This window comes from Oryzias latipes, chromosome 23, assembly GCF_002234675.1.
Source record: "Oryzias latipes chromosome 23, ASM223467v1".
NCBI classification, from domain to species: Eukaryota; Metazoa; Chordata; class Actinopteri; order Beloniformes; family Adrianichthyidae; genus Oryzias; species Oryzias latipes.
The window spans coordinates 12835465-12861335 of NC_019881.2; the positions used below are offsets into that span (position 1 = coordinate 12835465).

Consider the following 25871-nt stretch of genomic DNA (forward strand, 5'->3'; position numbering starts at 1 on the left):
ATATTTAATATAAACCTATTATTACGGGTTTCATGGTAAGAAAGTTAAATACTGGTAAATTAAAAGAAAAAAGGACCCATGTAAAAGTATAGAAGTAAAAGCCAATGACTTGTTATCCTGCTTGGACTGATTTAAAGGTTTCTTGTGACCACCCCCGTGTCGAGTAATTCGTCCTCGCTCAGAACTTTGGCAGTTAGGCCCCATCCCATCTCTTTCCTTATTTAGTCCTTGTAAAACGCATTATTTGTGTCATAAATGATGTTATGTTTTAGTACTTTCAAAAATAATTTCTCAAGACCTGGCGACCACGTGGGTTATATTCTGCTTAACTTGAGCCCTTGGTTACGTGTGCAGCTCAAATATTAGCTCGGATCTTAAGAGATTCAAATGTCATTGCCTGTGCTATCTGCAGTGTTAACATGCGCCATCCCATGGGCACGAGAGGTTTAAACTTGGAGCAGGTTAGACTGAGACAAACTCTCTTTCTTGAAATGACCCACATAAAAAACGGATTGTGTTCTTTTTGTAACGTCTTTACGGTGGTTTCTGCTGTGATTCGGAGCTTCAAGGTGAAACGTCTTTTCCTCAAAGACTGGCAGCATATGTGGGATTCAGAATGATGAACTAGGCGATCAGTAAACCACAAAACCAGTGGACACATCAGGGTGTTGTTTTTGTTTAGCCCAGAGCAAATATATATATACATATTTTTAGTGTTGTCAATGTTTCTGTCCGACTGTTGTGCTCTAACGCGATGCTGCCTCTTCTATCATATGTTTAGGTTTGTGCGCAGAGCCTGGTGATCCTCCTCTTCTTCAGCAGCCTCTGCAGACCTCCAAGTCAGGGATTCAGCAGATCATTGAATGCTTCAGATCAGGTTTGTGTTGGTTTGTGGCCTCCCATTCTTCTTGAATGTTGGTTTTTTGTTTTCCAGAGATATTGTCTTTTTAATCTCTGTGATGGAAGAGTGAATTGCTGGTTTGGAGTCATTTTTTTGAATTATTTAAATTTAAGGACCATGAACTGTTAACCTATTGGAGCAACATATAGAAGCTGGAGAGTTTTCTTGGTATCTGTAGACTTCCTTCTTTGTTTGAAGCCATTGAACCAATGATGGAGGGTCTGTAGGGAAGAAACAAAGAAGAGCTTGATGTTCTCTGTCTTGCAGGCACCAGCCAGCTGAAGCACATCCTGTTACAGGAGGTGGACACCATCTTTGAGTGTAAAATTTGCCGCAGCCTTTTCAGGGGCCTGCCCAACCTCATCACGCACAAGGAGTACTACTGCTTATCCCGCATGCCTGAGCACGACGGTCAGTAATGGCTGCAGAACCACAGGTTTTCTGAGATCTGCAGTCAAACTACAGTTCTAGGGAAAAGGGCTGAGAACAGAGTTTGATGCGAATGTTGAAAATAGTTGAACGGTGGAATAAGGAGTACTTCAAATTTACTTGGTTACAAAGGTTACAACGACCCTCCCATCCACCTTTTTCTCTCATCCTCATCCTCAACCAACTTCCATCTCTGGTTGCTCTTTGAGTTCCTCACTACCATCTGTCTACTTACTAGTCCCCCATCATCTTAGATACAAACAGTAAAATTCTGCATGCGTTCGTATTTAGTATCACCTGAAACCAAAACTTGTGTTTCTGGTGTTTTTTTCTTCCTAAAGGTGCAGAAATGGAGCTGCTGAGAATCTCAGTCATTTCTGTAACTCACCAACTGACAGGATTATTGTTCTAAGAAGTTCATTACAGATCCAGTTTGTTCTCCTATAAGCCATATTTGTGCCACTTAAAGGTGAACAAAAAGTCACAGACAAAATGTACTATTTTAAATACATGACTTACATAGAACCATATGAAGAAAGTAGTATAAGCTTGAATCATTGTTACAAACACACAGAATAATAACACAACTAAGGCAGGACTTTGATAGGATAGAATCCAGACCAATCAGCATGAATGGTTTTGTTTGTCATTAGCTGGTTTGATGACACATTTGAAACGCTGAGCTCAGAGTGGGAAAAAAAAAACTGAGAAAAGGCCCGGTTTAAGACAATCCACCTGAAAACAGTTCTGTCGCTAATAAAAAAACATTTCTGTAACTAAAAGAAAAAGATTTTGCAAGCAAATTTTTTTTCATTTCAAGGTATTTTTAATACTACACATTTGTTTCTTCAGTTTTTATGTACACGTTGTTATTATTTTTCTCTTTTTGTGAGAGTATTATAATACTTGATTCACGTCTGCTTTTATGTCTTACTATCAACTGATTTTAAAGAGTAACTCCAAACATTTTTGGAGGAAAAACACATTTTCTTCTTGTGTCTGAAGGTGTAACTGTGTAACAATCAGTGATACCATATTTTATGGACCATAAGATGAACTTATTATCTTTCAAATGTTTTAAACATTCATGGTTATCCATGAATTTTCCTTAATTTACTGACCTGTAACAGATTTTTTTGTGGCACACGATTCCCAAAGATCTGACCAAAAGTTTTAGTACAACTTGTGTGTAAATGGCATCTGTTATTGTCAATAAAGTTAGACTCATTCGTCATGTTGAACTCTCTGCAAAGGCTAATTAAACCAAAAACTGAGGCAAACGTGAAAAATGTCCCATCAGCCAGTCTGTCCAATCTCCTGCTGCCAAGTATCTTTTTTGGAAATTTAGGCAGAAAATATTTGTGAGAATGAAAACTGTCTTAAACCAATTTGATAGAAACAGAAAAACATTGAGTCTGCTTATTGCTCGGTTCTTCTTTAGGGGTCAAACTAAAAGCTAAAGAAGGATTTTTGAGTGTCTTTTATTTTGACGCCTGCTTACTGCTCACATCTACAGAAATATTTTCTGGATTCAGTCTATTTGCTCGTGATTTTCCTTTTAAATCCGTGTCACACAGCCACGACGTACATTTAACACATTTTATATGAAGTTTTGGTCTTTGTGACTCATGCAGGATCTATGTCATGGATCAGGGTTTCATGCGTTTGTCACTCCTCGATGTGCACAGATATCCGTCAAAGTCTTTAGGTGAATTTGGTTTTGAGCTGTTTCTTGGTCAGTTGAGGGTAAAACAGTTTATGTGTATTTTACATAGTTTATACACAATTATCATGTAAATCTTGTGCAATTGTGTTATTTTATACTCAAATTTTTGGCTTTGCATGACCGTTCCACGCATGTGGTTTATTCTTATATCTTCCGTGGTTTAAACGTTGTTCATTCCTGATATATCTGTGAAAATTTCATGTAAAGACCACAGCTTTCATCACTTTTTCCCATGTATATTCACATATGTCCAATTTTCATCCGTGCATAATATGCAATATGTACGTATTGTCTGTGTGACATGAACTTTAGGTCTCCATTCATCATTTCTTTAAAGCCTCTTGCTTTAATTGCACTTATTGCTTTGTTTTTGAAATGGAACTTTTTGGTCAATTTCTGGTATTTTTTTATTTATTGAATAATTACTTTTAAAAATAAAATGTTTTTTTTTCCTGGAAAACTTCAGTTTGACTTTTAGTGGTAAGACAACAGTATTTTTGAAAGAAAAAAATACAACAGAATCTGTCATACAAGCTGCTTGTTTAGAGTCTTTTGAGCTTATTTTTCCAAGAATTTCTTTGATTTTATTTTGATGAGATTTCAGGCTGATCAATAGTCAAAAATCAGTTTAAAAATTCTTTTTCTTGTCAAATTCTTTCTCTACAGCAGCAGCACTGTTTGTCTAAAGACGATTGCTTTGTCCTGATAGGTTCGTCGGGCGATGACAGACACAGTGTGGCCATAAAAGACGCACTGGACGCTAAATATTCCAGAGCGGAGCGGTCGGACTGTGTTGTCCGGCTCGAGCCCATTCAGAGCACCACCAAGGCCGTGTATCAGTACCTCACCACAGAGGAGGAGCTGGCCAGATATCCATCACACACAACCAGGTCAGTCAACTATCGAACTGTAGGTTCAAGGACGAAATGTGCAAATCAGTATTTTTGAAGAACTGCTGTTGTCCCGGCAGCGCCAGAGAGAGTCCAGTAGTGTGGGAGGGTGAGGCAACAGAAGGCGCCGACAGCAATCCCACCAACCCGCAAGGGGGACAAGAGAGTGTCGGTAGTGCGACGGAGGAGGAGGCCAAAGAGGAGCAGCAGCAACCAGAGGACGAAGGCTCCAACAGTGGAGTGAGTGTCGACAAAGGGTCCAACACAGCAGAACTCTTTAGATCAGCATCACCAACCGGTCTGTGGGACAGTTGGTACCGGGCTGCAGAGGGAAAAAAAAGAAACACAACTGTATGGAGAGAAATTAGACTCAGTCGGATTTGTGCGTGCGTAATTCTTGATTTGTGCGTAAATTAGGATTTGTGCATAAAGTTGGATTTGTGCGTGATTTATTACTCACATAATACGTTTTGTGTATAAGTTAGAAAAATATAAAATGAAAAAAATACAAAATGCAATTTACGTATGCACAAATTAAGATTACAACAGCTTGAAACTACTTACACACACACATCTTTAAAAAACACGCACGAATCCCTTGTTACGCATACACGAAGCCAAAGTTGCGCACGGATCTACCGTGAGACTGTTTTCACGTCTCACAAATTCGTCCGTAAGTGCTGCGTTTAAATACCAGTGGAATGCTGGTACGCACAAAGCAAGAATATGCATACACAAATCCTAATTTACGCACAAATCCGACTGAGTCTAATTTCTCTCCATACAACTGCTTTATTTCTAATCTGATTCTGCAAGTTTGATCTTTGCCCACTTCAGCCTCATCCAGCCCGATTCATAAAAATGTTCTCTGACATCAAACCGGTCTGTGGCCTGATTTGGATCACTGCTTTAGATGGGTAAATGGTAAATGGCGTATACTTATATATCGCTTTCTACCCTCTTTCGAAGGACCAATGCGCTTAACAGTCACAGTCCCATTCACCCATGCACACACACATTCACACACTGATGGCGGCTCTGCTGCCGAACACCGGCGCCAACCTCCCACCAGAGGCAAGGAGGGGTTCAGTGTCTTGCCCAAGGACACTTCGACACATGGGTGTGCAAGGCGGGAATCGAACCTGCAATCTTACGATCATGGGTCGATCATGGGCCCTACCGCTGCACCACGGCCGCCCCCTGTGTGAGAGGGAGAACATCAATGTCCTCTTTCTTCACGCAGGTGGAAGATGTGACCATCTCCTGTTGTCTCTGCGGTCAAGACTTCAACTCGCGCCGCAGCATCAGGCGCCACTGCCGCAAAATGCACCAGACAAAGCTGGAGGAGCTCAGGAAGTTCACCGAGACGCGGACGGTTCCTACCAGTCTGCTTTCCATGGTGAAAGGTGAGAGTTTCCACAGCGGCCATCTTTTGATCTATTTTGAATTAGGATTATGCTGTTTTTAGCCTAAATCAAAGGGCCTGTTGTTTTCTAGATCGTAGTTTTAACTGTGTTTGTTTCATCTGCTCCTGATTCACAACAATTTGAATGAAGAAATATGAAAAATAAAATCAATAAATAAAATCAGAAATGCAATTTTAAGGATAATTTTCTTAATATATATGTCCTCCATCATTAAAAAAAGTGCCACAAGAACATGTTAAAAGCACCAAAAACACCATTTTTACTGGAGTGGGTCAAGATAATCTTGTTCTTATTTTTTATAAATATTGTTACATGTTGTTGCTGTTGTTTGGAGGATAAAGAAAAAAAGTCACAACTTTGAAAGTGAACAATGATCCTTGTGTGTGTTGAAGGTCGACAGAGAACCCTCAGCACACCGACCGGAAAGTCCTGCCCCGTGTGCCTCAAGAGCTTTGCAACCAAAGCCAACACCCGGCGCCACTTTGACGAGGTGCATCGAGGTCTGCGGCGGGATTCTATCACGCCCGCCGTCGCCCTGAAGCCCGGTCAGCCCTTCCCCCTGGAAACCACGCCTCCGAGGAAGAGCAATAACTCGTCGCCGACGCGGAGCCACAAGTCCACTCCCGTGAGCTCCAAATCTACGGCTTCAACGCGGAACCCGAGCAAACCTCCGAGCCAGCCGTCGGCGCCCGCTCAGGCCGGGACGACCTCCTGTCGCTGCACGGTTTGCAAGAGGAACTACAGCTCTCAGGTGAGTTTGGAAAGCAGCCGCTCAGCTGAAGCTTACAGCAGATTCTCAAGTTCTTGTCTGTTTTCCAGCTCATGTTGAAAAGACACATCCGTATAGTTCACAAAACCTACAACATGAAGAGTGACCGGATCGCAGCGAGGCAGACCGCCACACCTGCTAACCCCACCAGTACCAGTGTGAGCCCCAGCGAAAACGCTGAGGTGAAGGAGGAGCAGGTGGAGCGCTCCGATGAAGAGGAGGAGGAGGACTCTGACAGCAGTCCCGCCCCGTCTCCCGGTGACAGCGCCGGCACAGCTAAAGCGGGTTTGACTAACGCACCGAAAGAAGAAGAGGAGGAGGAAGAGGAGCAGCCAGCAAGCCCAAAGGTGGCAGCGCCGCCGCCGTCCGCTTCCCGTGCGGACAACGGCGCCACTGGCAACCTGGCTGCCAAAATATCCAAACTGTCGGTGGGTTTTGACTTGGAGCAGCTCTTCTGCAAGCTCTGCAAACGGCAGTTCAGCTCCCGTCAGAATCTGACCAAGCACATCGAGCTCCACACCGACGGCAACGACATCTTCATCAAGTTCTACCGCTGTCCTCTCTGCCGCTACGAGTCCCGCCGCAAGCGCGACGTCCTGCGCCACGTGACCGTCGTTCACAAGAAGTCCTCCACGTACCTGGCCAAGATCATGCCCAAACTGGAGAGCCGGGCGGTGAAGCGGCTGGCCGAGGTGGTCCTCAGCAGCTCCAACAAGAGGACGAGCAGCAACGGCAAGGAGGAGGTGAACGGGCGGCCGCTGTCCTCCTCCGCGCCGTCGTCCCCCGCCACCCCCCGCAAGCAGGAGTCCTCCACTCCTGCCTCAGCTACCTCATCCGGTTCTTCGCTCGCCCCCGTCACGCGGAAGCAGCAGGAGCTGTCATCGTCGGCGAGCGCCGGCGCGTCTCCTCCTATCACCCGCAAACAAGAGAGGCAGCAGAACCGCTCCGTCAGCCCGCCCCTCACCCGCCGCAGCGAGAAGCACTCGCTGCAGCGGAACGCCGCCTCCACCACGCTGATCAGCAGCCAGGCCCCCAACACCCGCAGGCACGAGTCCGGATCTGACAGCAGGGCGTCCTCCACCGAAGTCAAAGTGACGAAAAACTTCTCCCTGCATGCGTGCGATCAGTGTGGGCGGGCCTTCGCCAAGAAGGTACGAAGGATTTTAGAATGAAGACCCGAGAAATCAGAATAGTAACTTCTGTCTTTTCATTTCATCTGTGGGGGGATTAGGACCATCAATAGTTTCCTTAACTGATGAATTATTGAAAAAATTTAGTACAACTTTACGGAAACTATTCTGGACGACAAGGAGAATTTTAAAAACATGAATAAAGATTTTTAATGATCCGTAGTAATTAACATTTACTAAAATGGGATTTAAATAAGTTATTCTGCAAAGTATTTGATTACCTCACATCTAAAACTGCAGAATGTGTGAAATCCTTGTGGTGTTCATGCTGAAGTATTTAAAAATGCCCAAAGATGCAGCAGTTTTTCTGCCATAACAAAGAACTACGTCTCATCAGCCTGATGGAGATAGTCCACCCTCAGACATATGACTCCCAGGAACTTTTTTTTCCTCCTTCATTGATATTTTTGCTGCCAGAAACAGTTACACCTCAATGAAATGTTTAAGTAATTTATTTACGTTTTTTTGGGATAAATTTAGATTTACCGACAGATATGAAGCATTTTAGATGAAAAAACGTGATGTTTGTGGTTTTCATCCAAACTTTTTTCCCCTGACACTCCCCTTTATTTTCCCAACTCTTTAACTTCAGCTTTATTTGGAATCTCACAAGCGAAGTCATCGGAACGCGGCGGTGGCGGCAGCCAGCAGGAGGAAAGGTGTCAGCACGCGCTCCAAGTCCCTGATGTGGTGAAGCCGCCGCCCACCTGTGTAAGAATTCAGTGTTTACGCTACAACCTCCCTTTTTTTCTCTGCTTTTTGGTATTTTTAGTTTCTAAATTCCTCACAATGCTCAAAAAAGTTAACTTTTTTCTCTGTTTTTTTGCTCAATGGAGCAGAAATAAAAAAATCACAACTCATAAACAAATTTTATAAATAATTTGGGGGGAATAACAGCTGTTTCTTTTTACATTTTTTATCTGCTCTTTCTAATTTTTTTCTCCTCTAACTCACCAGTGAAGACGAAGGACTCGAACCACTAACAAAGACGGAGCAAATGAAGATTCACCTGAAAAAAAAAACAAGAGGATGCTGGGAAGAGGTGGATAAACAGAAAGTGGTGGAAGTAGAGACGCACACTTACTGCACAAGAACCAACAAAACAGTTGGAAACAAACAGTAGTTTTCGGATGAAACCAGGCAGAGTGACTGGAAGACTGACTCCTGCTGGATTATCCGTGTAATGACGCTCTAGAAAACAGACACATACACATTTGCTGCTGCCTTTTGCGTGTCCATGCGTGAGGAAGAGCTTCAGGCTCCACAAAATACCCTTTTTTGAGTTTTCTCCAGTTTTCTGTCTCTATAAACCTAAAAAGCAAATCGTTCCTACACATATCTCCACAAATTCAGTTCACTGCTTACACTCTATTTATACGACAGATTAGCTTTTATTCGTAATTTTTTTAATTGCTTTCCTCGTGCCCGGCTCATTAAATTATCCGTCATCTTCACCTTTTAGGGAGTATTGGGACAGGTTTTTGAAAGGATGAACATGAAATGTCCCAAGTGTTGGATTTTATCCTTCAACCGTCGCCCTGGCCTCCATCCTCAGTGCCTGAAACCCAGCTGTGATCGGCGGAAAGCTGACTAAATAAGACGTCTGCTTCTTCTTAAGTTTACATGAACCTTTTCTGCTAATATAAGTGAAGAAAATCAAACACTGGAGCTTATTTAAAATGAACTTTTCCATTCAAGGGGAATTTCTGCATCAGTTCTGCTTTGAATGAGTTTTCTTTGCATAACATGTGTTGGGGGGGGGGGGGGGGGGGGGGGTCGAAAAGCCTTCAGGTAGTCGTTGAAACACTGGTGAAAGTGACTCGGAAAGCTGGAAGGAAGACCAAATGTAGGAACGCCAGGAACAAAACTAGAATGAAGAAAAAGACCAAACTTTATTTTTTGAACAGCAAAATGCTTGTGCAAAAAGGTCTTGACTACTTAAACTGTACATATGAACTGATTCTGCACAGATGCTGAGAAGAATAGTTCTGAGAATCACTCTTAATATTATTAGCCACATGCGTTGGTTGACTAAATGCTTCAAATTGAGTTTGTTCAAAATCTTGGGGCCGATTTTTCAATGTTCGTCTTTTAGTTGTGTATTTATAGTTTTATTTTGAAGGACGTTTTTGTTAAGTTAAACCTCAAAAGGCTTTTTTAGATGTTTGTTTGTTTTTTAATCTTAAGTTCTGCTGTTACGAAGCTCACTCTGTAGAAAACTTCAGAAGAGTTAGAAAAGCCTTTCAGATGTCCCAAGAATGTTAAAACCAAACACTTAATAAAAACATAAGACTTTAAATGTTGTTTTATTGATGTACGTTTACAGTTAGTCTGGACTGTTGTTTCTCTGATGATGACTGACACAACCCAAAGAATCCAAATGACTGTTTAATATAACCTTAAGTAGCCCGGGGTCTTTTAGAGTTTTTGCTACTTTTTGTGATTTTATACATTTTTTTTACTCCAGTAATTATTCTTTAAAAAGTTTTTTTTGTGGCTATGGTTTTTATGAATTTTTTAAATACAACTTTGATCGTTATATTGTAACAGATATTTTTAAGTGACCCAATAATTACAAAATGATCCGAAAACTGTAAAAAAAAAAAGGCAATTCCAAGTGGTAAGTTTAGTCATTTTTTGACTACAAAAATAACAAATTGAGATCAAACAGTTTTTTGTTTTTATTTATACACCTCAGTTTTTTTTGTTACAAATATGTTTCATAGAAAAGACCAAACGTTTTTTGTTTGTTTTAGTAAAAAAAAGTAAAACATACAGAGACAAAACAAAATGTATGAATCCAATAAACAAAGTCAAAACAATGTGAAAAAAATAAACAAAAAACGGGTGAATCTTCACTAAACCACAAAGTGTTTAAAGGATTTTTTTCCTAACGGATTTCACAATTATGTCATAACTCTTGTCATATTTGTTTTAAAACTAAACCTTTTTGGAACATTCCTGTTATTTGAATATTAATATTTCATTTTCATTGGCTAGCTGATCGGTGAGTTCATAGACTTCTAAGGGTTAAATTTATGAACCTGCATCAAGCTGAACTTTGCTAAAATGGTTCAATTGACACTTTTTGTTTTGCTGATCAAAACCAGTTTTAAACTGCTTCTATGAGCTGATTTCTTCATGTAAACATTTTTTAAAAGAAACATTTGATCATTTTAACCCTTGTGCTATCCTAGGCACTTTAACATTGGAAGTTGGGTCATCTAGACCCACTAGACAGTGCTCTGAACCTTTTTTCTTCAATGATTTGTGATCTTCACTGGTGTCCATGGATTACATGAAATCTTTCCACCTTTATCCACCTTTGTCATGGTAGGGAGAACACGTCAATGTAAGGGTGGGGTCATCTAAGATAGCACAAGGGTTAAGCGTAGTCTTGACGAAATGCTGTTTTTAATCCACTGTGACCTGTAAAAAAAGCACATTTCTCCACGTAAACAGGATATATATAACTGTTACAGCTGGTGTCGTATTTAGTTTTTTCTTTTTGTTCTGTGTTTTGTGTATTTTATTTCTATCAGAGTGGGACTTTGGTGTTTTTGTGGATCTCTCTCTGATTACTTTCAGGTGTGGTGCTGGAAAGGCAGACAGAAAATGACAGAAAATAAAATATTGAATAAACAAATTGAAACAAGAACAAGCCATAGGAGCAACAGAAAGGTGGCAAAGCAGAACAGAGCAGGGTAGAGGATCTCCCCAGGAGAAACAGAAAACCAGATGCTTAAGGCCCACTGATGAAATGAAATACACAAAACACAGAATTAGAAAAAAAAAACTAAATATGGCCACAGCTGTAACTTAAAAATATCCAGTTTGCTTTTTTACAGGTCACAGTGGATTAAAAACCCCTTACCCAAGATAAAACTTCTTTGCCAAAGAAGCGTTTACCCTAAAAGGAACATCCACACAGAGCGGTAGCCACACACAGAGCACGCCACACAAGTGCAAGACACAAACAATCCAGAAAATCAGTGTCTGATTTTTAAAGAATTAACTTCTAAATGATTGTGAAAAATTAGTATTTGGTCACCAACAAAAGTTCAAATCAATACTTTGTTATATACCATTTGTTGGCAATGACAACATTGAAATATTTTCTATAAGTCTTCACAAAGTTTTCACAAACTTGCTGGTATTTTGGCCCATTCCTCCATGCAGATCTCCTCTAGAGTAGTGATGTTTCGAGGCTGTTGCTGGGCAACACGGACTTTCTTTGACGTTGTGGACAGGTGTCTTTAATATAGATAACCAGTTCAAACAGGTGCCATAAGTACAGGTAACGAGTGGAGGACAAAGGATCTTCTAAAAGAAAAAGTTACAGCAATCTTGCTTGTTTGCGATTGACCAAAGACTTATTTTCCACCATAATTTGCAAATAAATAATTTAAAAATCAGAAAATGTAATTTTCTAAGTTTATTTTTCCTGATCGCTCATGACGGAAATTGTAGACCTCTCTCACATTTTTAAGTTAACCTGCAGAATTGTCGGCTGTAGGAGTTGATTTACCTCTGTTTGATTTGGCTTATTTTAAGCAATTTCAATAAAAAACATAGATATGGCTAATCTATTTAAGATTTGTATCCATAATTTGATTAGAAACCAGAAAAAATAAAATAAAATTTATGTGTAAAATTAATTATTCATAATCATAATAGACATGTTTGCACTTAAACATATGTACACAGATATTTTACACTGAATCTATTAAAAATGACCAACTATAGTTTGACTAATTGCTTGAAAGTGAGTGGGAAGAAGTTGAAATACGTAATCCCTTTTATATATATATGTATAGCAGCCGTGATTCAGTTCTTAACTTCTATTTATGTAGATTATTAATCAAGTAACATAAATACTTGAAAGCTTGTTTTATTTTTAAATGCTGCAACCTGTTTCTTTGACCACTAGATGGAGCCCGTGCGCCGCGTCGTTTCCCAGCTGCTCCAGAGGAGAACCTCCAAATTGAACATTGTTGCGCAAATCTTCCAGCATTGTCAAGAAGAGAGGAGAACCGGATCGGTTCCGATTGCTTGTTTTCCGACTCCACGTAGCTTATCAAATCATTACACAGCAGATGGGATGCGCAACATTTGATTTGATTCCCTCCACCTCGCAGGATGGTGGTGGTGGTGATAGGATCAGTAGATTGAAGTTCGGGGCAATTAAAGAATTTGCAGCATTTTTTTATTTTATTTTCTGATGACTTATTAATTTGGTCAGATCAACAGAAGCCTCCGTCGTGGAAGCCATCGATCAGTGATAAAGTTGATTGAATGGGCGGGACCCCGCAGGAGGAGCGCCGCCGCAATTAGAAGATGATTTGGGGGCTGGCTGATGTAGTGCGACGCCGCGGAGCGCCGACATACGCACGCGCGTCGTAGCGCGGGTCTGGCGCTGCAGCCGCGGCGGAGTCGTGCGTCTGTCTCTCCTCTCGGCACCCACGACCCGCGCAAGTCGGCACAGAGCAGGCGTGTGTGTGCATGCGCATGCGCGCGCGTCCGCGGTGCAGTTCGAGTGAACTTGGAAAGGGGGGGATTTATGCGCAAAGACGAGGATGGAACCACACCAGGTGGGTTTTTTTTATTATTTTATTTTTACTTCCCATACTGATTGATCATTCTTTTCCAGCAACACTCCCCTCCATCTGCTCCCTCTTTTTTCATCCTCTCCTTCATTGGTCGTGTGAGATTCATTCTTCCACGCAGGGACTGTCTGTTTAAACACGCGCGGAGTTAATAGTTGCTCTTTTTGCGCGTAAAAGCGGCTCCGCTGGTCACGACTGAGGACTTTTCTCCTCAAGTACCAGCTGTTTTTTTTCCTCCTCACATTTTCTCCTTGCTGATGGTCTCTTTATCGTTTTGCTGATGTAATTGTTCATCTAAAAAAATGGTACATTTGCTTTTGTGGGGCTGAAACTGCTCCGGAGCGGAGCGCAAGGAAGTTGCCCGGGGCGGACAGGGACCCCTGAGGACTCTGCGGGGTGGGTGGAGAAAGGGGAGGTTGGAGCTTCTGCGTTTGCACATTGCGAGAGGAATTTCCTTGGGTTCGGATCCAAATGCCTCTCACCTCCGTCTGTTGATCCCTCCGTGGGTGTTGCTTTGCGCCATCCTTGGATTCCGCTGTGTTTTGCTCATGGAGAGTTGAGGTGAGTGCGCCTCTCAACTCCCGTGAGTTCAGGAAAGATCCTCATTTAAAAAAAGGGAGAAAATTTCTTTCATATATTCTTAATCTCATCTCTTTTTTAAACGTGTCTGGCGGATGTCACTGCGTTAATTGGGGTGCAGTGGGAAAAAACCCCACCGCCGCGCTGACTGAGAGCCTATAGGCTGCATAATGAGCTCACTTGCCTCGACTTTGATCTCACGCGGGCTTCATTCTCGAACCTGTGGGGTGTCTTTCATATCTGCGTCCTCATCTCCTCTCCTCTCCAGCCTCCGAGCGTTGGAATTTCAACCCTCATGGGAGCAAAATTCAGATAAATCCCGACTCTGATTGATTGTTTTTGTTTTGGGGAAGAAGAAGAAGGATGAGGAGGAGACAGAGGAACTCCTGGATGAGAGTGGAAAGAGGAAGGCTGAGGGGATGATGAGGAGGAGGAGAGCAGAAAGAGGCAGAAAAGCTATCATTTTCTGAAAAGAGCAGCACACTCCCCTGAGAAACGGAGAGACCTGCATGCAGAAGGTGGTGCTAGAGGGGTGGTGGTAGTAAGAAAAAAAGGTTTTAAATGAAAAAAAAAGAAAGAAAGAAAGTCTTAGTGTAACCCCACCTGCAGTTCTCGCCTTGACAGCTGCATGTAAGTGTGAATGAAAGAATGATAGAGCAGCTGAAGCTCTTTTGGGGTTTTACACAAAGAGGTGTGTGTGTGTTATGGGTGGGAGGGCATCCACCTTCTCTTCATCATCATCCTCTTCTTCCTCCTTGAGCAGTCCCACTTGGGAGCAAATCTGCTTTTGTAAATCATCACAAACGGGATCTTCTGACGGGACCGAGTCCCTATCAGGGGAGGTGATGAAGATCAGTTGTTTCCCACAGACATGGATGCCCTCCACCCCCACCCCCCCATTTCAAAATGGAAGATTCCTCACTACTAAACGAGATGAAACTTAAAAAAAAAACATTCCGGTCATCTTTTGATCTATTTCAAAAGTGTTCCCAGTGGTCTTTTAATGACAATTGTGCTGTTTTTAGCCCCAAATAAATGCAGATTCAGGCTTAATTCTCTCCATCATCACAAAAATGCAAGAAACATAAAAAAACATAAAAAAATAAAAAAAAGGTGACATGGGCCGTCCCCAACAACATTTCATATTTTGTCGTTTATTTTGTCCTCTCTTTGGGTCTTTTCAACACAGCTGTGACTTGATGAGGACGATTAGAAGTATTCAGCTCGGGGGGGGGGGGACTCGGCCCCTCTGTTATTAATGGTGGCCCCGATCTAAAGGAAAAAGTGTTGAATAAACAATGTTGCAGTGAGTAGAATGTGGTGTTGGCAGATGAGTCAGAACTGGCTAACCTATATAAAGCAGAGGTTTTAATCATGGCAGGGCGCTCCGCTGTATGGCTGCCTTTGACCTAATTCCATTTAGAGTGGAGAGAAACTGATGAGCTAATTGGGACAGAATCGAATTGTATTCAATGAGAGCTTCTTCCATCCTAACCGGTCCAGAACCTGTCAGGAAGAAAAGGAACCTTGTAAAGTTTTTCATTAACAAAATTAAAAAAAGAAATGCATTTTGGTCCAGAAGAAAAAGCTGACTCAGATCTTTTGGTTGCCCCTTCTTCTGTTTATCCTCTTCGACAGAGGTGGGTTTCACTGATTTCTTAGGGTTGAGCTTTGCTGCCAAAAATCCAAATTTTGCTGAAGAATCCAATTTATTTTCCACTTTTTGATTGGAAACCAACTTTATTTGGGTGTAAAAGGAATTTTTCAAATAAGTAATGATGCAAATGTTGAACTTTCTGTGCTTACAACTAAATGACCTGAAACCAGTTTTTGTCTTAACCCTTGTGCTAGCTCTTTACCATAGGGAGTTGGGTCATCTAGACCCACTAGACAGTGCTCTGAACCTTTTTTCTTCAATGATTTGTGAACCTCACTGGTGTCCATGGATTACATGAAATCTTTCCTTCCACCTTTGTCATGGTAGGAAGAACACGTCAATGCAAAGGGGGGGGGGGGGTCATCTAAGATAGCACAAATACTTGGGAGGAAAATCGATTGTTGAATTTGATTAAAAATATGAATTAGATATAATTTCAAAATTGATTACTCCGAATTTTGTAACCCAGGCCTTTATGTTACAATTATAAAGGTACGTTTTATTTGTTTTAAATGATCCTCCTTAAGCTACGTTGACATCGCCCTGGGGAAAGGTTTCTGGAAGTGCGTCAGGCAGGTGTTGAAAACTTGCGTGTTCACATGTAGATACGCACATGCTTAAGATTGTTTTGGGGCTCTACACACAAAACGCGCATTCATTGAAATCAGGCCGAACTTTGACCAATCAGGGACTCGGATTTAGTTGTGACGTAAGGATGGCTTCCCTTTTAATCTACAGGAGCTCTGGCCGTTTGAAGCCTAATCATGGAGGAGAAATTAATTGCCGCTTGTTCCCGGCTGGAATGACATGACACCAAGTCTTTCATCTATCAGAATAGAGCTGTGAAAGAAGGAAGATTCACCAGATTTGTACGGCTGCGACATTTTGCACCAAGCCTCTTCCAGCTGTAAGTAGTGGACATGCATCAGTAAACGGAAAAAAAGGAAGAAGCCCCTCCCTGCTTGTCCAGTGTTAATACCAAATGCTAAACGTGCGTTCAAGAAACCACATTCAACCGCATTGCGTTTGAGAACATGCGTCACATTCCCTGGTGTGAACGTACTCCAACACTTGACTGGAAAACAGTGAATGTTTTTCTTGAACAAAACTTGAATTTGAGCTCCTATAATTTAGACAATAAATAATGACGAGCAATTATTCTCTTAGTGTTATTTTACTATTGCTCAAGTATTTGATGACTTTTCACGTCTATATGACTACTTTAAAGTACTTCTACTTTTACTCTAGTCTTCCTCTTGGATGCTATGCCCACTTTCACTCTTCATCCTCTTCATGTTGACTGTATCAGAGAACTTCTTCCAAACAGGAAGTACCTGCTGGTTCCAACAAACCAAAATGCCATTCATCTTTATTGAGAATGAAACATCTATTTGTCAGAATAACCATTCGTGCAGTGATTGTTTTTTTTAACATGTTCTTGCTAATCCTAATTTCTTTTTAATTATATTTTTCATGAAAAGTATGCCCTCTCCTATCAGGTCTTTTTGTAGGCCTCTCTGCCTCCTCTGTGTTCAATCCGTCTCCATGTGACTTTCCAAAACATCTAATCTGACCCGACTCCATGACCGTTTCCATCCTTGTTCTCAAACAAGAACCTCAGCATCTTCCGCCTTTGGCAGGCAGCCTCTTCCGTTTAGGATTTGACTCGAGTTTTAAATAGGAATCCTGGCACTCTGTGGGTTTAGCAGCTTATTTATTTTTTATTTTTGGTTCCCTCATCTGGTTTGTTGTGAGCTTCTGTCTGCTGATATTCAGGTGGGCGTTTTTTATTTAGTAACACCTACATTAGCGCCGTGACTCAAGGCTTTGCAGCAAGCCAGACGATCAGTGTTAAGCACCAGCAGACAAACACTTAATTCATCCTGAGTTTTTTTTTCCTTATGATGGAAAAAGGTTATCACCCAACTGAATATCATCCAGATTTAAGGGAACTAGATCTGAAACGATAACCTCCTGCAAGGTTTCATTAAAAAAAAAAAAAAAACCTCCATGGAGACGTGCGTCCTCTCCACTCTGTGTGTGAGCAAATGAATAAGCTTGTTCCATAACCGCCCGCGCAACATCCGGATCAAACTCTCCAGTTTATTTGGGTTAAATAATCAATTTCCTGAGGAAAGATAAGGAAAGCTAACTAATGGACTTGGCGGTGCAAAGCAGACCCGAGTTGCGTAAGCAGGCGTCTGTTCCAAAAATGGGTAAATGTTTATAAAATGGTAAATAGTGTTGCAGTTTTTTCCAAAAAATGGTAAATGGCATATACTTATATAGCACTTCAGAGTAACTGATCTAGTCACACTCACATTTACACATTAGCTACCTTAAGCTACGCTCACACCAGCCTCATCAACGAACCTTTAAGCCACCACTTCTAATGAAAAGTCTATTCTTTTCATTAGAAGTAAAGCTCTATTTAAACGTGTGTACATGAGCGTTTTGGGCTTTCTCGTTCAAAATCTTGCATTTACACGTAGCTACGCACATTTTTAGGAGGGTTTTGGGGTTCTACATGCAAAACGCACATTCATTGAACATGTGTTGAAAGTTAAACCACGGGTGAAGTTTGACCAATCAGGGACTACGATTTGGTAGAGATGAATTGATGGCGTCCCTTTTTTTTTTTTTTTTTTTTTTTTTTTTTTTACAGAAGTGCCAACTGATTGAAAATTGATCATGAAGGAGAAATTCATAAATGCGGTTTGTGTCCAGCTGGAAATCTATGACACCAAGTCTTTCATATATCGGAAAGTAAAAGCCTGGAACAAGATTTGCACAGCTTCCACATTTTGCACCTAGCCTCTTCCAACAGTAGGTGGCAGACATGCGCTCGTTTCAGGAAGCGACAGTCGAATGTGAACACCGTATGCTGAACATGGAGCGCGTTTAAGTATGCCCAGTGTGAACGTAGCATTTACATCACCATACTTTACTGGAGTAGAATTGAAAATGTTTTTTCAGAACAAGACTTGGAAAAAAGACTTGGCGCTAGTATGGGGTAGCGTCTGTCAAGTGTGTGAACGCCATATGTTCTCAATGAGCAAGTTAAAAGAGCTCTCATAAATCCCGTGCCCCATTTTCAATGTGAACCTAGCATCACGCCAACCAATAACCACCAGAATGTGGAGTTCAGTGTCTTCCCCTTAAAGACCCTTTGACACATGGGCAGGCAAGGCGGGAGTCGAACCTGCGGTCTTCCGATTCACCACAGCACAATGGCTACAGTCATGTGTATTTAAGCCCTCTGTGTGCACAATATAAATTAGCCTAATTTGGGAATAGGGGGGAGGTGAATGAGGAAGTAAATTCCCGTGGGCGTCGGCTAATGAAAGCGCATTAGCATGAGTGCTGTAGTAAAAACTGAACCATTTCCGGGCCGAACCAACTTATTGCAGCGTTCAAAAGTCTAGTTGCTGAACATGAGGTCATTCCAGTCCGTAAAAAGGAACATTTAGCTGCGGTGACACAGTGAAATAGCGTTCAACAACAACAACCCCACCTTTTGGTGTTTGAGGTGGCCGGCATGCGTAGATGCAACCAACGCGTTCACCGAACTGCAGCGAGGAACACCTGCTGTTCTGATCCTTCTTCTCTTCCTCAAACTGCCCCTTTTTTTGTCCGTCTTCCCTTCTTTTTCGCCCTCCATCTGTCCCCTCCCCTCCCCTCCCCTCCCTCTCCTCCTCCTCCCCTCCCCGGTCGCCTCTGCAGCAGGTAGTGGACTGAAAAGCTCGGGGAGCTCGCCCTCCAGGTTCTCTGCTGTCATCCTGGCAGCTGCTTCTCTTGTCGATGTGCCAGGAGTGGAGTGTGTGCGGATGAGTGTGTGGAGGTGATTACAAACTGCCAGACTTTGAGTTACGTATTGCGGAGCAGAATTGCTAATTTTGACTCAAGTGTGCGATGGAACTGTGTTTGGGGGGGGGGGTGTTCCACATGTTACACTGAGTTGATAGATTTCTGCTGGCGCGTGATCTGCCGCTTACACGTCCTGTCTGTCTCCCTTCAACAGGCTCTGCTGAGGATGTGACTTGTGGATTTTATGCTCCATCCTTGCTGGATCTCCACAGCGTCGGCCCTGAACCTCCTTCTGCTCCTCTTTCTGCACAATTTTGCTGGAATATGGCTCGCCGGTGTGGCTCGGCTGAATCCAGACATGGGGCCTTTCACCGCCTCCTTGTTGACCAGTAGTCCTACATTCCTACTCTTGAGTAACTTTATTTTTATTTATTTTGCCTTTCCTTGAGGATTTATCTCTTCCACGACTATGGAACCCCGGTGGAGCTCAGCTTTCTACCCCTGTCCTCCTTCAATTATTTTCCTGCTGGTAGTGACATCATACACCTGGCTCCTTCCTGTCACCTCCCCGGAGCGCGTGCTCCCAGACCCCCAGGCGGCGCCGGAGTACGCTCACTCCATCCGCTTGGATGGCGACATCATCCTCGGCGGATTGTTTCCGGTGCACTCTCGGGGAGATCGAGGCACTCCCTGTGGGGAGCTAAAAAAGGAAAAGGGCATCCACCGCTTGGAGGCCATGATGTTTGCCATCGACCTGATCAACAAGGACCCCGAACTGCTGCCCAACATCACCCTCGGGGCCCGCATTTTGGACACATGCTCGAGGGACACGTACGCTTTGGAGCAATCGCTGACGTTCGTGCAGGCTTTGATAGAGAGGGACGGCTCGGACGTCCGCTGCGCCAACGGAGACCCTCCGATCTTCACCAAGCCGGATAAAATCGTCGGGGTGATTGGGGCTGCGGCCAGCTCCGTGTCCATCATGGTAGCAAACATCCTGCGCCTGTTCAAGGTGAGAGCTGCTTTATTTCTTTGTTGATATGTGACGTCAGTCTATTCTATTCATCCATTCCCCTCCATCTGAACTTGCTGAATGCCTTTTAGGGTCACATGGTTGCTGGGGCCTATCCCTTTACAGTTGGGTAAAGGCAAGACTGCGAGACTGGACAGACTGGCAGTCTGTCACAAGACCCTGTCTGTTGTAGTTAATGGAAAATCAAACTGTTGTCTTACATGCATGATAAAATGTTGCGATGTGTCAAAGATATTTCTACGAACCAAAAGAAAATGTCAGACTAGCTTTTGCTATCTTTGGTCTTGTTGCCCGCTGCAAACATCGTGTCTTTGAGCGATTCTGTTGCCTGTGAGGACGTCTCTTTGTGCCTCGCCGTTGCATGGGTGGGTTCTGTGTAGCAAGAGAGCTGAGATGGGCTCTGGATGCTGCTGATGTTCATGTAGGGATGGGCTCCATTTGGATTTAATCCGGTGACAAACTGATACTTTTGAAACAGTTCTAGTCCTCAAACCGAATCAAATCAATAAAACTGTGTCGTTTTCTGGGGTACAGTTTTTGCAGAGCAGCATTTCATCAAAAATTTCTCTGAGTTATGGGCAGGACTGTCAGCGTGGAGCAAGCCGCACCTCACTTCCCATCATCCATCTATTTACAGACAGTCTCTCCTGCTAGCTTACAGCCCCTCACAACCACAACCAAACATAACGGTACAACAAAAAATGTCATCTACAAGTGGATGCATTAGAATGAACTTGTTGTGTTTTTTACATCACAAATGCGAGCTTTTTTATAAACGGCATTTTTTCGTCTGCCTCTGATTCGTTTGAACAAAGAAATACTCAGACATGCAACTTCAAGCGTAATTTTCTTGATATATCTCCCCCATTATTAGAAAAATGCCAGAAAAACACAACACCAAAAACACAATTTTCAATCAAAGTGGGTGTGACAAAGCATTGTGACAGGGCGAAGGAGAGCACTTAAATATGCCTAAGAAGCTTTATTTTCTTTGTTTTGCTGCATTTCCATTTTCATGCAGACGTTTTACCGCTCGTTGCCACGGCGACTGTCTTTATCGCAGCGTTGAACACATCACGTTTATCCGTCAGGTTGCTGAAGTAGAATGTTTTGCTGGCAACTTGCCTAAATTTCGCTTGCTTTGACCTTTAATTGAAGCTCCGCCCACCCTTACAGTCACACCTATTTTTAGATAAGCGCCCACCCACAGTAGCTGGAGGTGATTGGCTAGAATTGTTCGGCAAAACTGAATAGAATAAAAGTGATTTTCCAAAACGAAGCACCGATCTCGTTTTTACATGGCGATACTGTACACTCCGGTACTGGTACCAACTGCGAGTTCCAGTGCCGACCCCTGTGTTTACGTCCTTCCTGAAGCTCATGTATCTACAGCTGGGAGCTGCTGGAGCAGAAAGATCTCCAAATACCTGTAAGGATGACTTTTCAGTCCTATAGGATGCATTCTGGGAGGAAAACGAGCATTTTGGGGTGTTTATGTGAGCTTTGTTAGCCTGCTTCTAAACGCAGATGTTAACAAGCAGCTCGGGCTTTGAATGGAGGCTTTGCATATTAAGCAACAACAACAAACTAAACGTGATTTATTCCAGGATCTGTCACAGCAACAGCACTCGAACAGAGTGCTTTTCTGCTTCCGAGCTGCCTCCCTCTCATTTGCCTAATACGATTTAGTGCCTCGCGTGCGTCGGCAGGCACGTTCCCGCTTCCCCAACGTGTGTCAGCATTGTTTGTCCGGCGATAATTCGTACGCGGGAGTCGTTTAAAGCGGCGCATCTGTACGGGATGAGTGTTGGTGTGTGTCAACCCACAGGCCTGCGGTCGTGCCGCTACACGCCGCACGGCTGTGTCTTTTCCCTGCATGGTTTAACATGAATAATGCACAGTGAGTCTGAAAATAGTATGGAGGCCGCGCGCACACACACTGGCACACAAACACGCTTCCAGATAACATATGTCTTTTCAAATGGGCTAATCTGACAGTGCCAGTCACAGCCAGTCGCCCACTCCACACAAGGGGGGCCAAGAAGCAAATACAGCAGAGAGAGATGGCGGGCGGCGGTGTGTGTGTCTTCCTAATGCACCAACATACATGAGAAAATCAAACAGCCGTTTGTGGGATTTTACATTTTTTTTCCTCATGTTTTGCAGCAGAGGGAGCCCCTTGCTGACAATCACAGCCGAGTGAAATCAAGCGCTTGTTTCTTTTCCGTCTCGGTCCTCTTTTGAAGATTATCGTTCTGCACCGTGGGACGATACGGCACGGGAAAAGCGGCTGACAAAAGACATAATGAGACGGAACTTCGGTAATCCTCGGTGGGAGCAGTTGCAGGGGAAATTCCAAGAGAGTTTAGCTGATAAAACAGCTGAAACTGGGGATCTTAGCTAAATATTTGTGGGTTTACGACAAAACTCAGTGTTGAGGCTATGGTTGTCCTTCGGAATCAGCAGGTTTTTTTTTTTTTCCAAAGTAGAATTTTCATATTGGTCCTCTTCTGCTTTCCGTAAAAAAAAAAAAAAAAAAAAAAACACATTTCAGAAAATAAAAATAAGTTTTAGAAACCACTTGAATGCTAAAAAGAAATGAAACCAGAAAAATAACAAGAAACGGTAGAGATTAGGGGACATCCCTGATTGGATGCTAATGTTTGCCCATCATTTCAACCGAAAGTTATTTGGCGTGATACTGGACATGCTTCATACTAACCCTAGAACAATTAGTAGTATATGGACATTGAAGACACATTTGAAAAACTCAAACGTCACAGTTCAGTCAGCGATGTTCCAAAACATACAGACTATTTCCACATATTATTATTATTAGTTTTTTTTTTATTTCTGGAAAATAGTTTTGTTACGAAACATTTCATTTTTATTTAAGTTCTTTTTTTTATTAGTTTTTCAAAAAAGTGACGTTATTTTTTTTTATTAATTTTTTTTCTTTTCTAATTGTCGTTGTGATCATTAATATGTTTTTGCGTTGAGTAATTGGTACTTTAGGGCCTCCGTACATTTGCCGTGAGGTTTCACACAAACAAACAAAGGAGAACTGAAAATATCTTATCAAAGAAGTCAAAGTATAAATAGTAATACTTGTAACATGTACATGAAAAGTAATGCAATTACTCAAATTTCGCTGGCGGTGTTTACCTCAAAGCAGAGTACAGTAAATGGTTAAAGACCCGCTCTGGTGAAAATCCTGTTTTTGGTCTTTTTAACACGTTCTTGTGGGTTTTCTTTAATGATGGCTGATCATTCATATATGAAGAAAATTAAACCTAAAAATGAATTTCTGAGTATTTTTTCGAGAATCAGGCGCAGATGAAAAAAATAGCGTTGGAGAAAGAGTGCATTGGTGAGCTGGGCGGGCCTAAAGCTCCCTGGTCTGAGCTCTCAACATCGGGAAAGGGAAAGGTGGCCGTCCCGCCCACAACTCGGGGGTAACCTTTAGTGAACTACTGCTGCTCTGCAGAAACTATAGTAATAACTATAAGTCATAATTTAAAAAAATCTGGGAATGATTGGAAAATAGAGCAAAAGATGATCGGAGTTGAACTTTAAGACATTGCAGAAACTTTTGTTGAAAGGAGCAACATAGGGCCTTCACAGGGTGATAACCTTCTCAGCATAGTCCAATGGGCATCCTGGAACAGAACCGGCGTTCCTCACAATAATTCAGTGGCATTTAAGACTTTGTTCATCATTTTAATTGAGAATTATTAATGCCAATTCAAAGAAATGCAGCTCCGTGTACTGAAGAACCACCTCTCTGATACTTCCAAACAGAACCTAAATGTGTTTCTCACCTTTTATTTCTGCTCATATTTAACATTTCTGCACTCCCCCGCCCTTCCAAAAATAAGCCGCGATTATCCCTTAAACGGGCTCCACTACAGCGGGATTTGGCAAACCAGCTCTAATTTGCGAAATATTCAGCTGAACCTGAGTACCGGAAAGTTGCTCCCCCTGCAGGTTTAACAAGGAAAACCCTGCAATGTCTCCCCTTTTTGTTCCTGTTTTCTTCCTCCACTGTTGCGCTCCTCGCAACAACAAACTGACGGGAGGTTATTTCTGCTCCTTCTCATAATCCATCTATATTTTCTCCTCCTTAACGCCCTGCATGAACTGACAGCTTCACACTGATTACGTGTGTGTACTCGGATGGTAATTACAGCAGCATCTTTGGCAAACTTGCGCCTCTCCCAAACAGCCTGAAGGATAACCTTATTTGCTACTGAAAGAAATGACTCGTTAGAGGTAGGAGAAAGAAAAAAAGAGCGAACGCACACACGAACCTAGGGTGTGAGGGAAATTGTGTTTCATTCAACATGCTAGAAGCCTTCACATCCGTGCTAGGTTTATTGGGCCACCTGCGTGCGGCGTTTGTCTGCTGTTACCAGGAATTCTGGCGGCGGAGTGAAAGGCGCGGTTCACTCGGTGACACTCACCCACTGGGTGTCAGAGGCTGAAAATGAAATCCAATTCATAAATTGATAAGTAGTGGCCGTCCCCTGGCGAGAGCAAATGGAACAACTTGGCCTCGTGAGTCTGAGAAAAACACTGCTCCCACACACAAACGCACACATTTATTCAATCAGCAGAAAAAAATCGAGCTCTACTTAAGACTTTCACACACATACGAGCACACACGGTCACGTTTCCTCTATAAGTGGAGTTTTTTTTTCTCTCTCGTGATTGTTCAAAAGCATCTACATACCATTGTACCTCCTAAATTTCTGTACGAATACGGTTTTTTGTGCAAATATGTGCATGAATATATCAGGAAAACAAGACCTGGATTTATACTGCAAAAGGAGTCACCTAAAAATTGGAAAGAAACACTATTCTTAAGAAGTAAATCACTGGAAAGTACCGCATTTTTTGCAGCAAGGGCCTCTGGATTATAAAGTGCATCGTCAATTAATGTTAGTTCGGCGTACCGAACTAAATGGGGCTTTCAGTCAGACTTTATTAACTGCGTTAAGAGTAAGCCTAGAACTTTTTTGGAACACAAAACAGACTGAGACTGTTCAAACAAACCTTAATGTGACTACGCTAACTCCCAACCTTGTTAGTAATGTAAAATAGCATAGCCCAACACCGCTACATGTTAGCCGCGTTATTTACAATAAAAACTAAACTTGTTAAAACTTGTGGAAAAAAACAGACTGATATTCGGATGATGTGTACACCTAAAAATTGCTTCGTCATTAATAAGCACAACCAGAATGAATATAAGATGCTGCAGATTATAGGGTGCACTGTTGTTGTTTAAAAGAAATAAAAAATTAAGCCTGTCAAATGTCAGTTTATGGTGCGGAAAATACGGTATGAGACCTGAAATTATACTGCAAGAGGAAGTAGCCAAAAAAAAGGGAAAGGGAGAAGAACACTAATTTTATAGCGCCTATATCATGTAAAATCAACTTTTTGAGCTTTTAGTTGTAATATGAAGTTCATTTCTCACAAAAAAAACCAAAGCAAAACCAAAAGAGTATTCCTGTAAAAACCTGCACTCTCAGCACCAGCCCCTCCCAATCCACAAAAACGAGTGGGTTTTTACATTGTGACACCCCAAAGTGAGGAACAGCCCCTTCCAGGACGAGTCTGCGCTGCCAGCACTGCCCCCGGGCTCACACACACACACACGCACACACACACACACCCGCTTTGTCCACAGAGCTAGCAGTGATCGGCAAAACGCTTTTTGCACATCCATCTTTGCAAAAGTTTGGATGTTGTTTGTTTTCCTGGGCAAAACGCAGACACGCTGGCGGGGCCAACTCTAGGATGACGTCATAAAATGGGCGGCACCCGCACGGAGCCAAAGGCGGTGCCTCAG

General features: G+C 42.5%; 2 protein-coding genes across 8 annotated transcripts in view; both read left to right on the forward strand.

Annotated features, from left to right (window-relative positions):
* The window catches only part of znf800 (zinc finger protein 800), a 33219-nt gene extending 23588 nt beyond the window's left edge, over window positions 1-9631 (forward strand). For both annotated transcript variants that reach the window (XM_023952436.1, XM_011491057.3), the window contains exons 3-11: window positions 782-877; window positions 1169-1312; window positions 3766-3946; window positions 4027-4186; window positions 5190-5352; window positions 5766-6124; window positions 6193-7293; window positions 7925-8043; window positions 8290-9631. In XM_023952436.1, coding sequence (XP_023808204.1) covers window positions 782-877; window positions 1169-1312; window positions 3766-3946; window positions 4027-4186; window positions 5190-5352; window positions 5766-6124; window positions 6193-7293; window positions 7925-8026 — 2306 coding nt within the window. In that variant the 3' untranslated portion in view covers window positions 8027-8043; window positions 8290-9631. The remainder of the gene's footprint in view (window positions 1-781; window positions 878-1168; window positions 1313-3765; window positions 3947-4026; window positions 4187-5189; window positions 5353-5765; window positions 6125-6192; window positions 7294-7924; window positions 8044-8289) is intronic.
* Window positions 9632-12621: 2990 nt separating this feature from the next.
* grm8 (glutamate metabotropic receptor 8) overlaps window positions 12622-25871 on the forward strand; it is a 318855-nt gene continuing 305605 nt past the window's right edge. The window contains exons 1-3 of one of the 6 annotated variants that reach the window (XM_020714307.2): window positions 12628-12923; window positions 18898-19040; window positions 19196-19993. In XM_020714307.2, the coding sequence (XP_020569966.1) occupies window positions 19451-19993 (543 nt within the window). In that variant the 5' untranslated portion in view covers window positions 12628-12923; window positions 18898-19040; window positions 19196-19450. Of the gene's footprint in view, window positions 12924-12988; window positions 13500-18897; window positions 19041-19195; window positions 19994-25871 lie in introns of those variants that run through there. The other 5 variants (XM_020714305.2, XM_020714306.2, XM_011491064.3 and 2 more) reach the window with 5 other exon arrangements.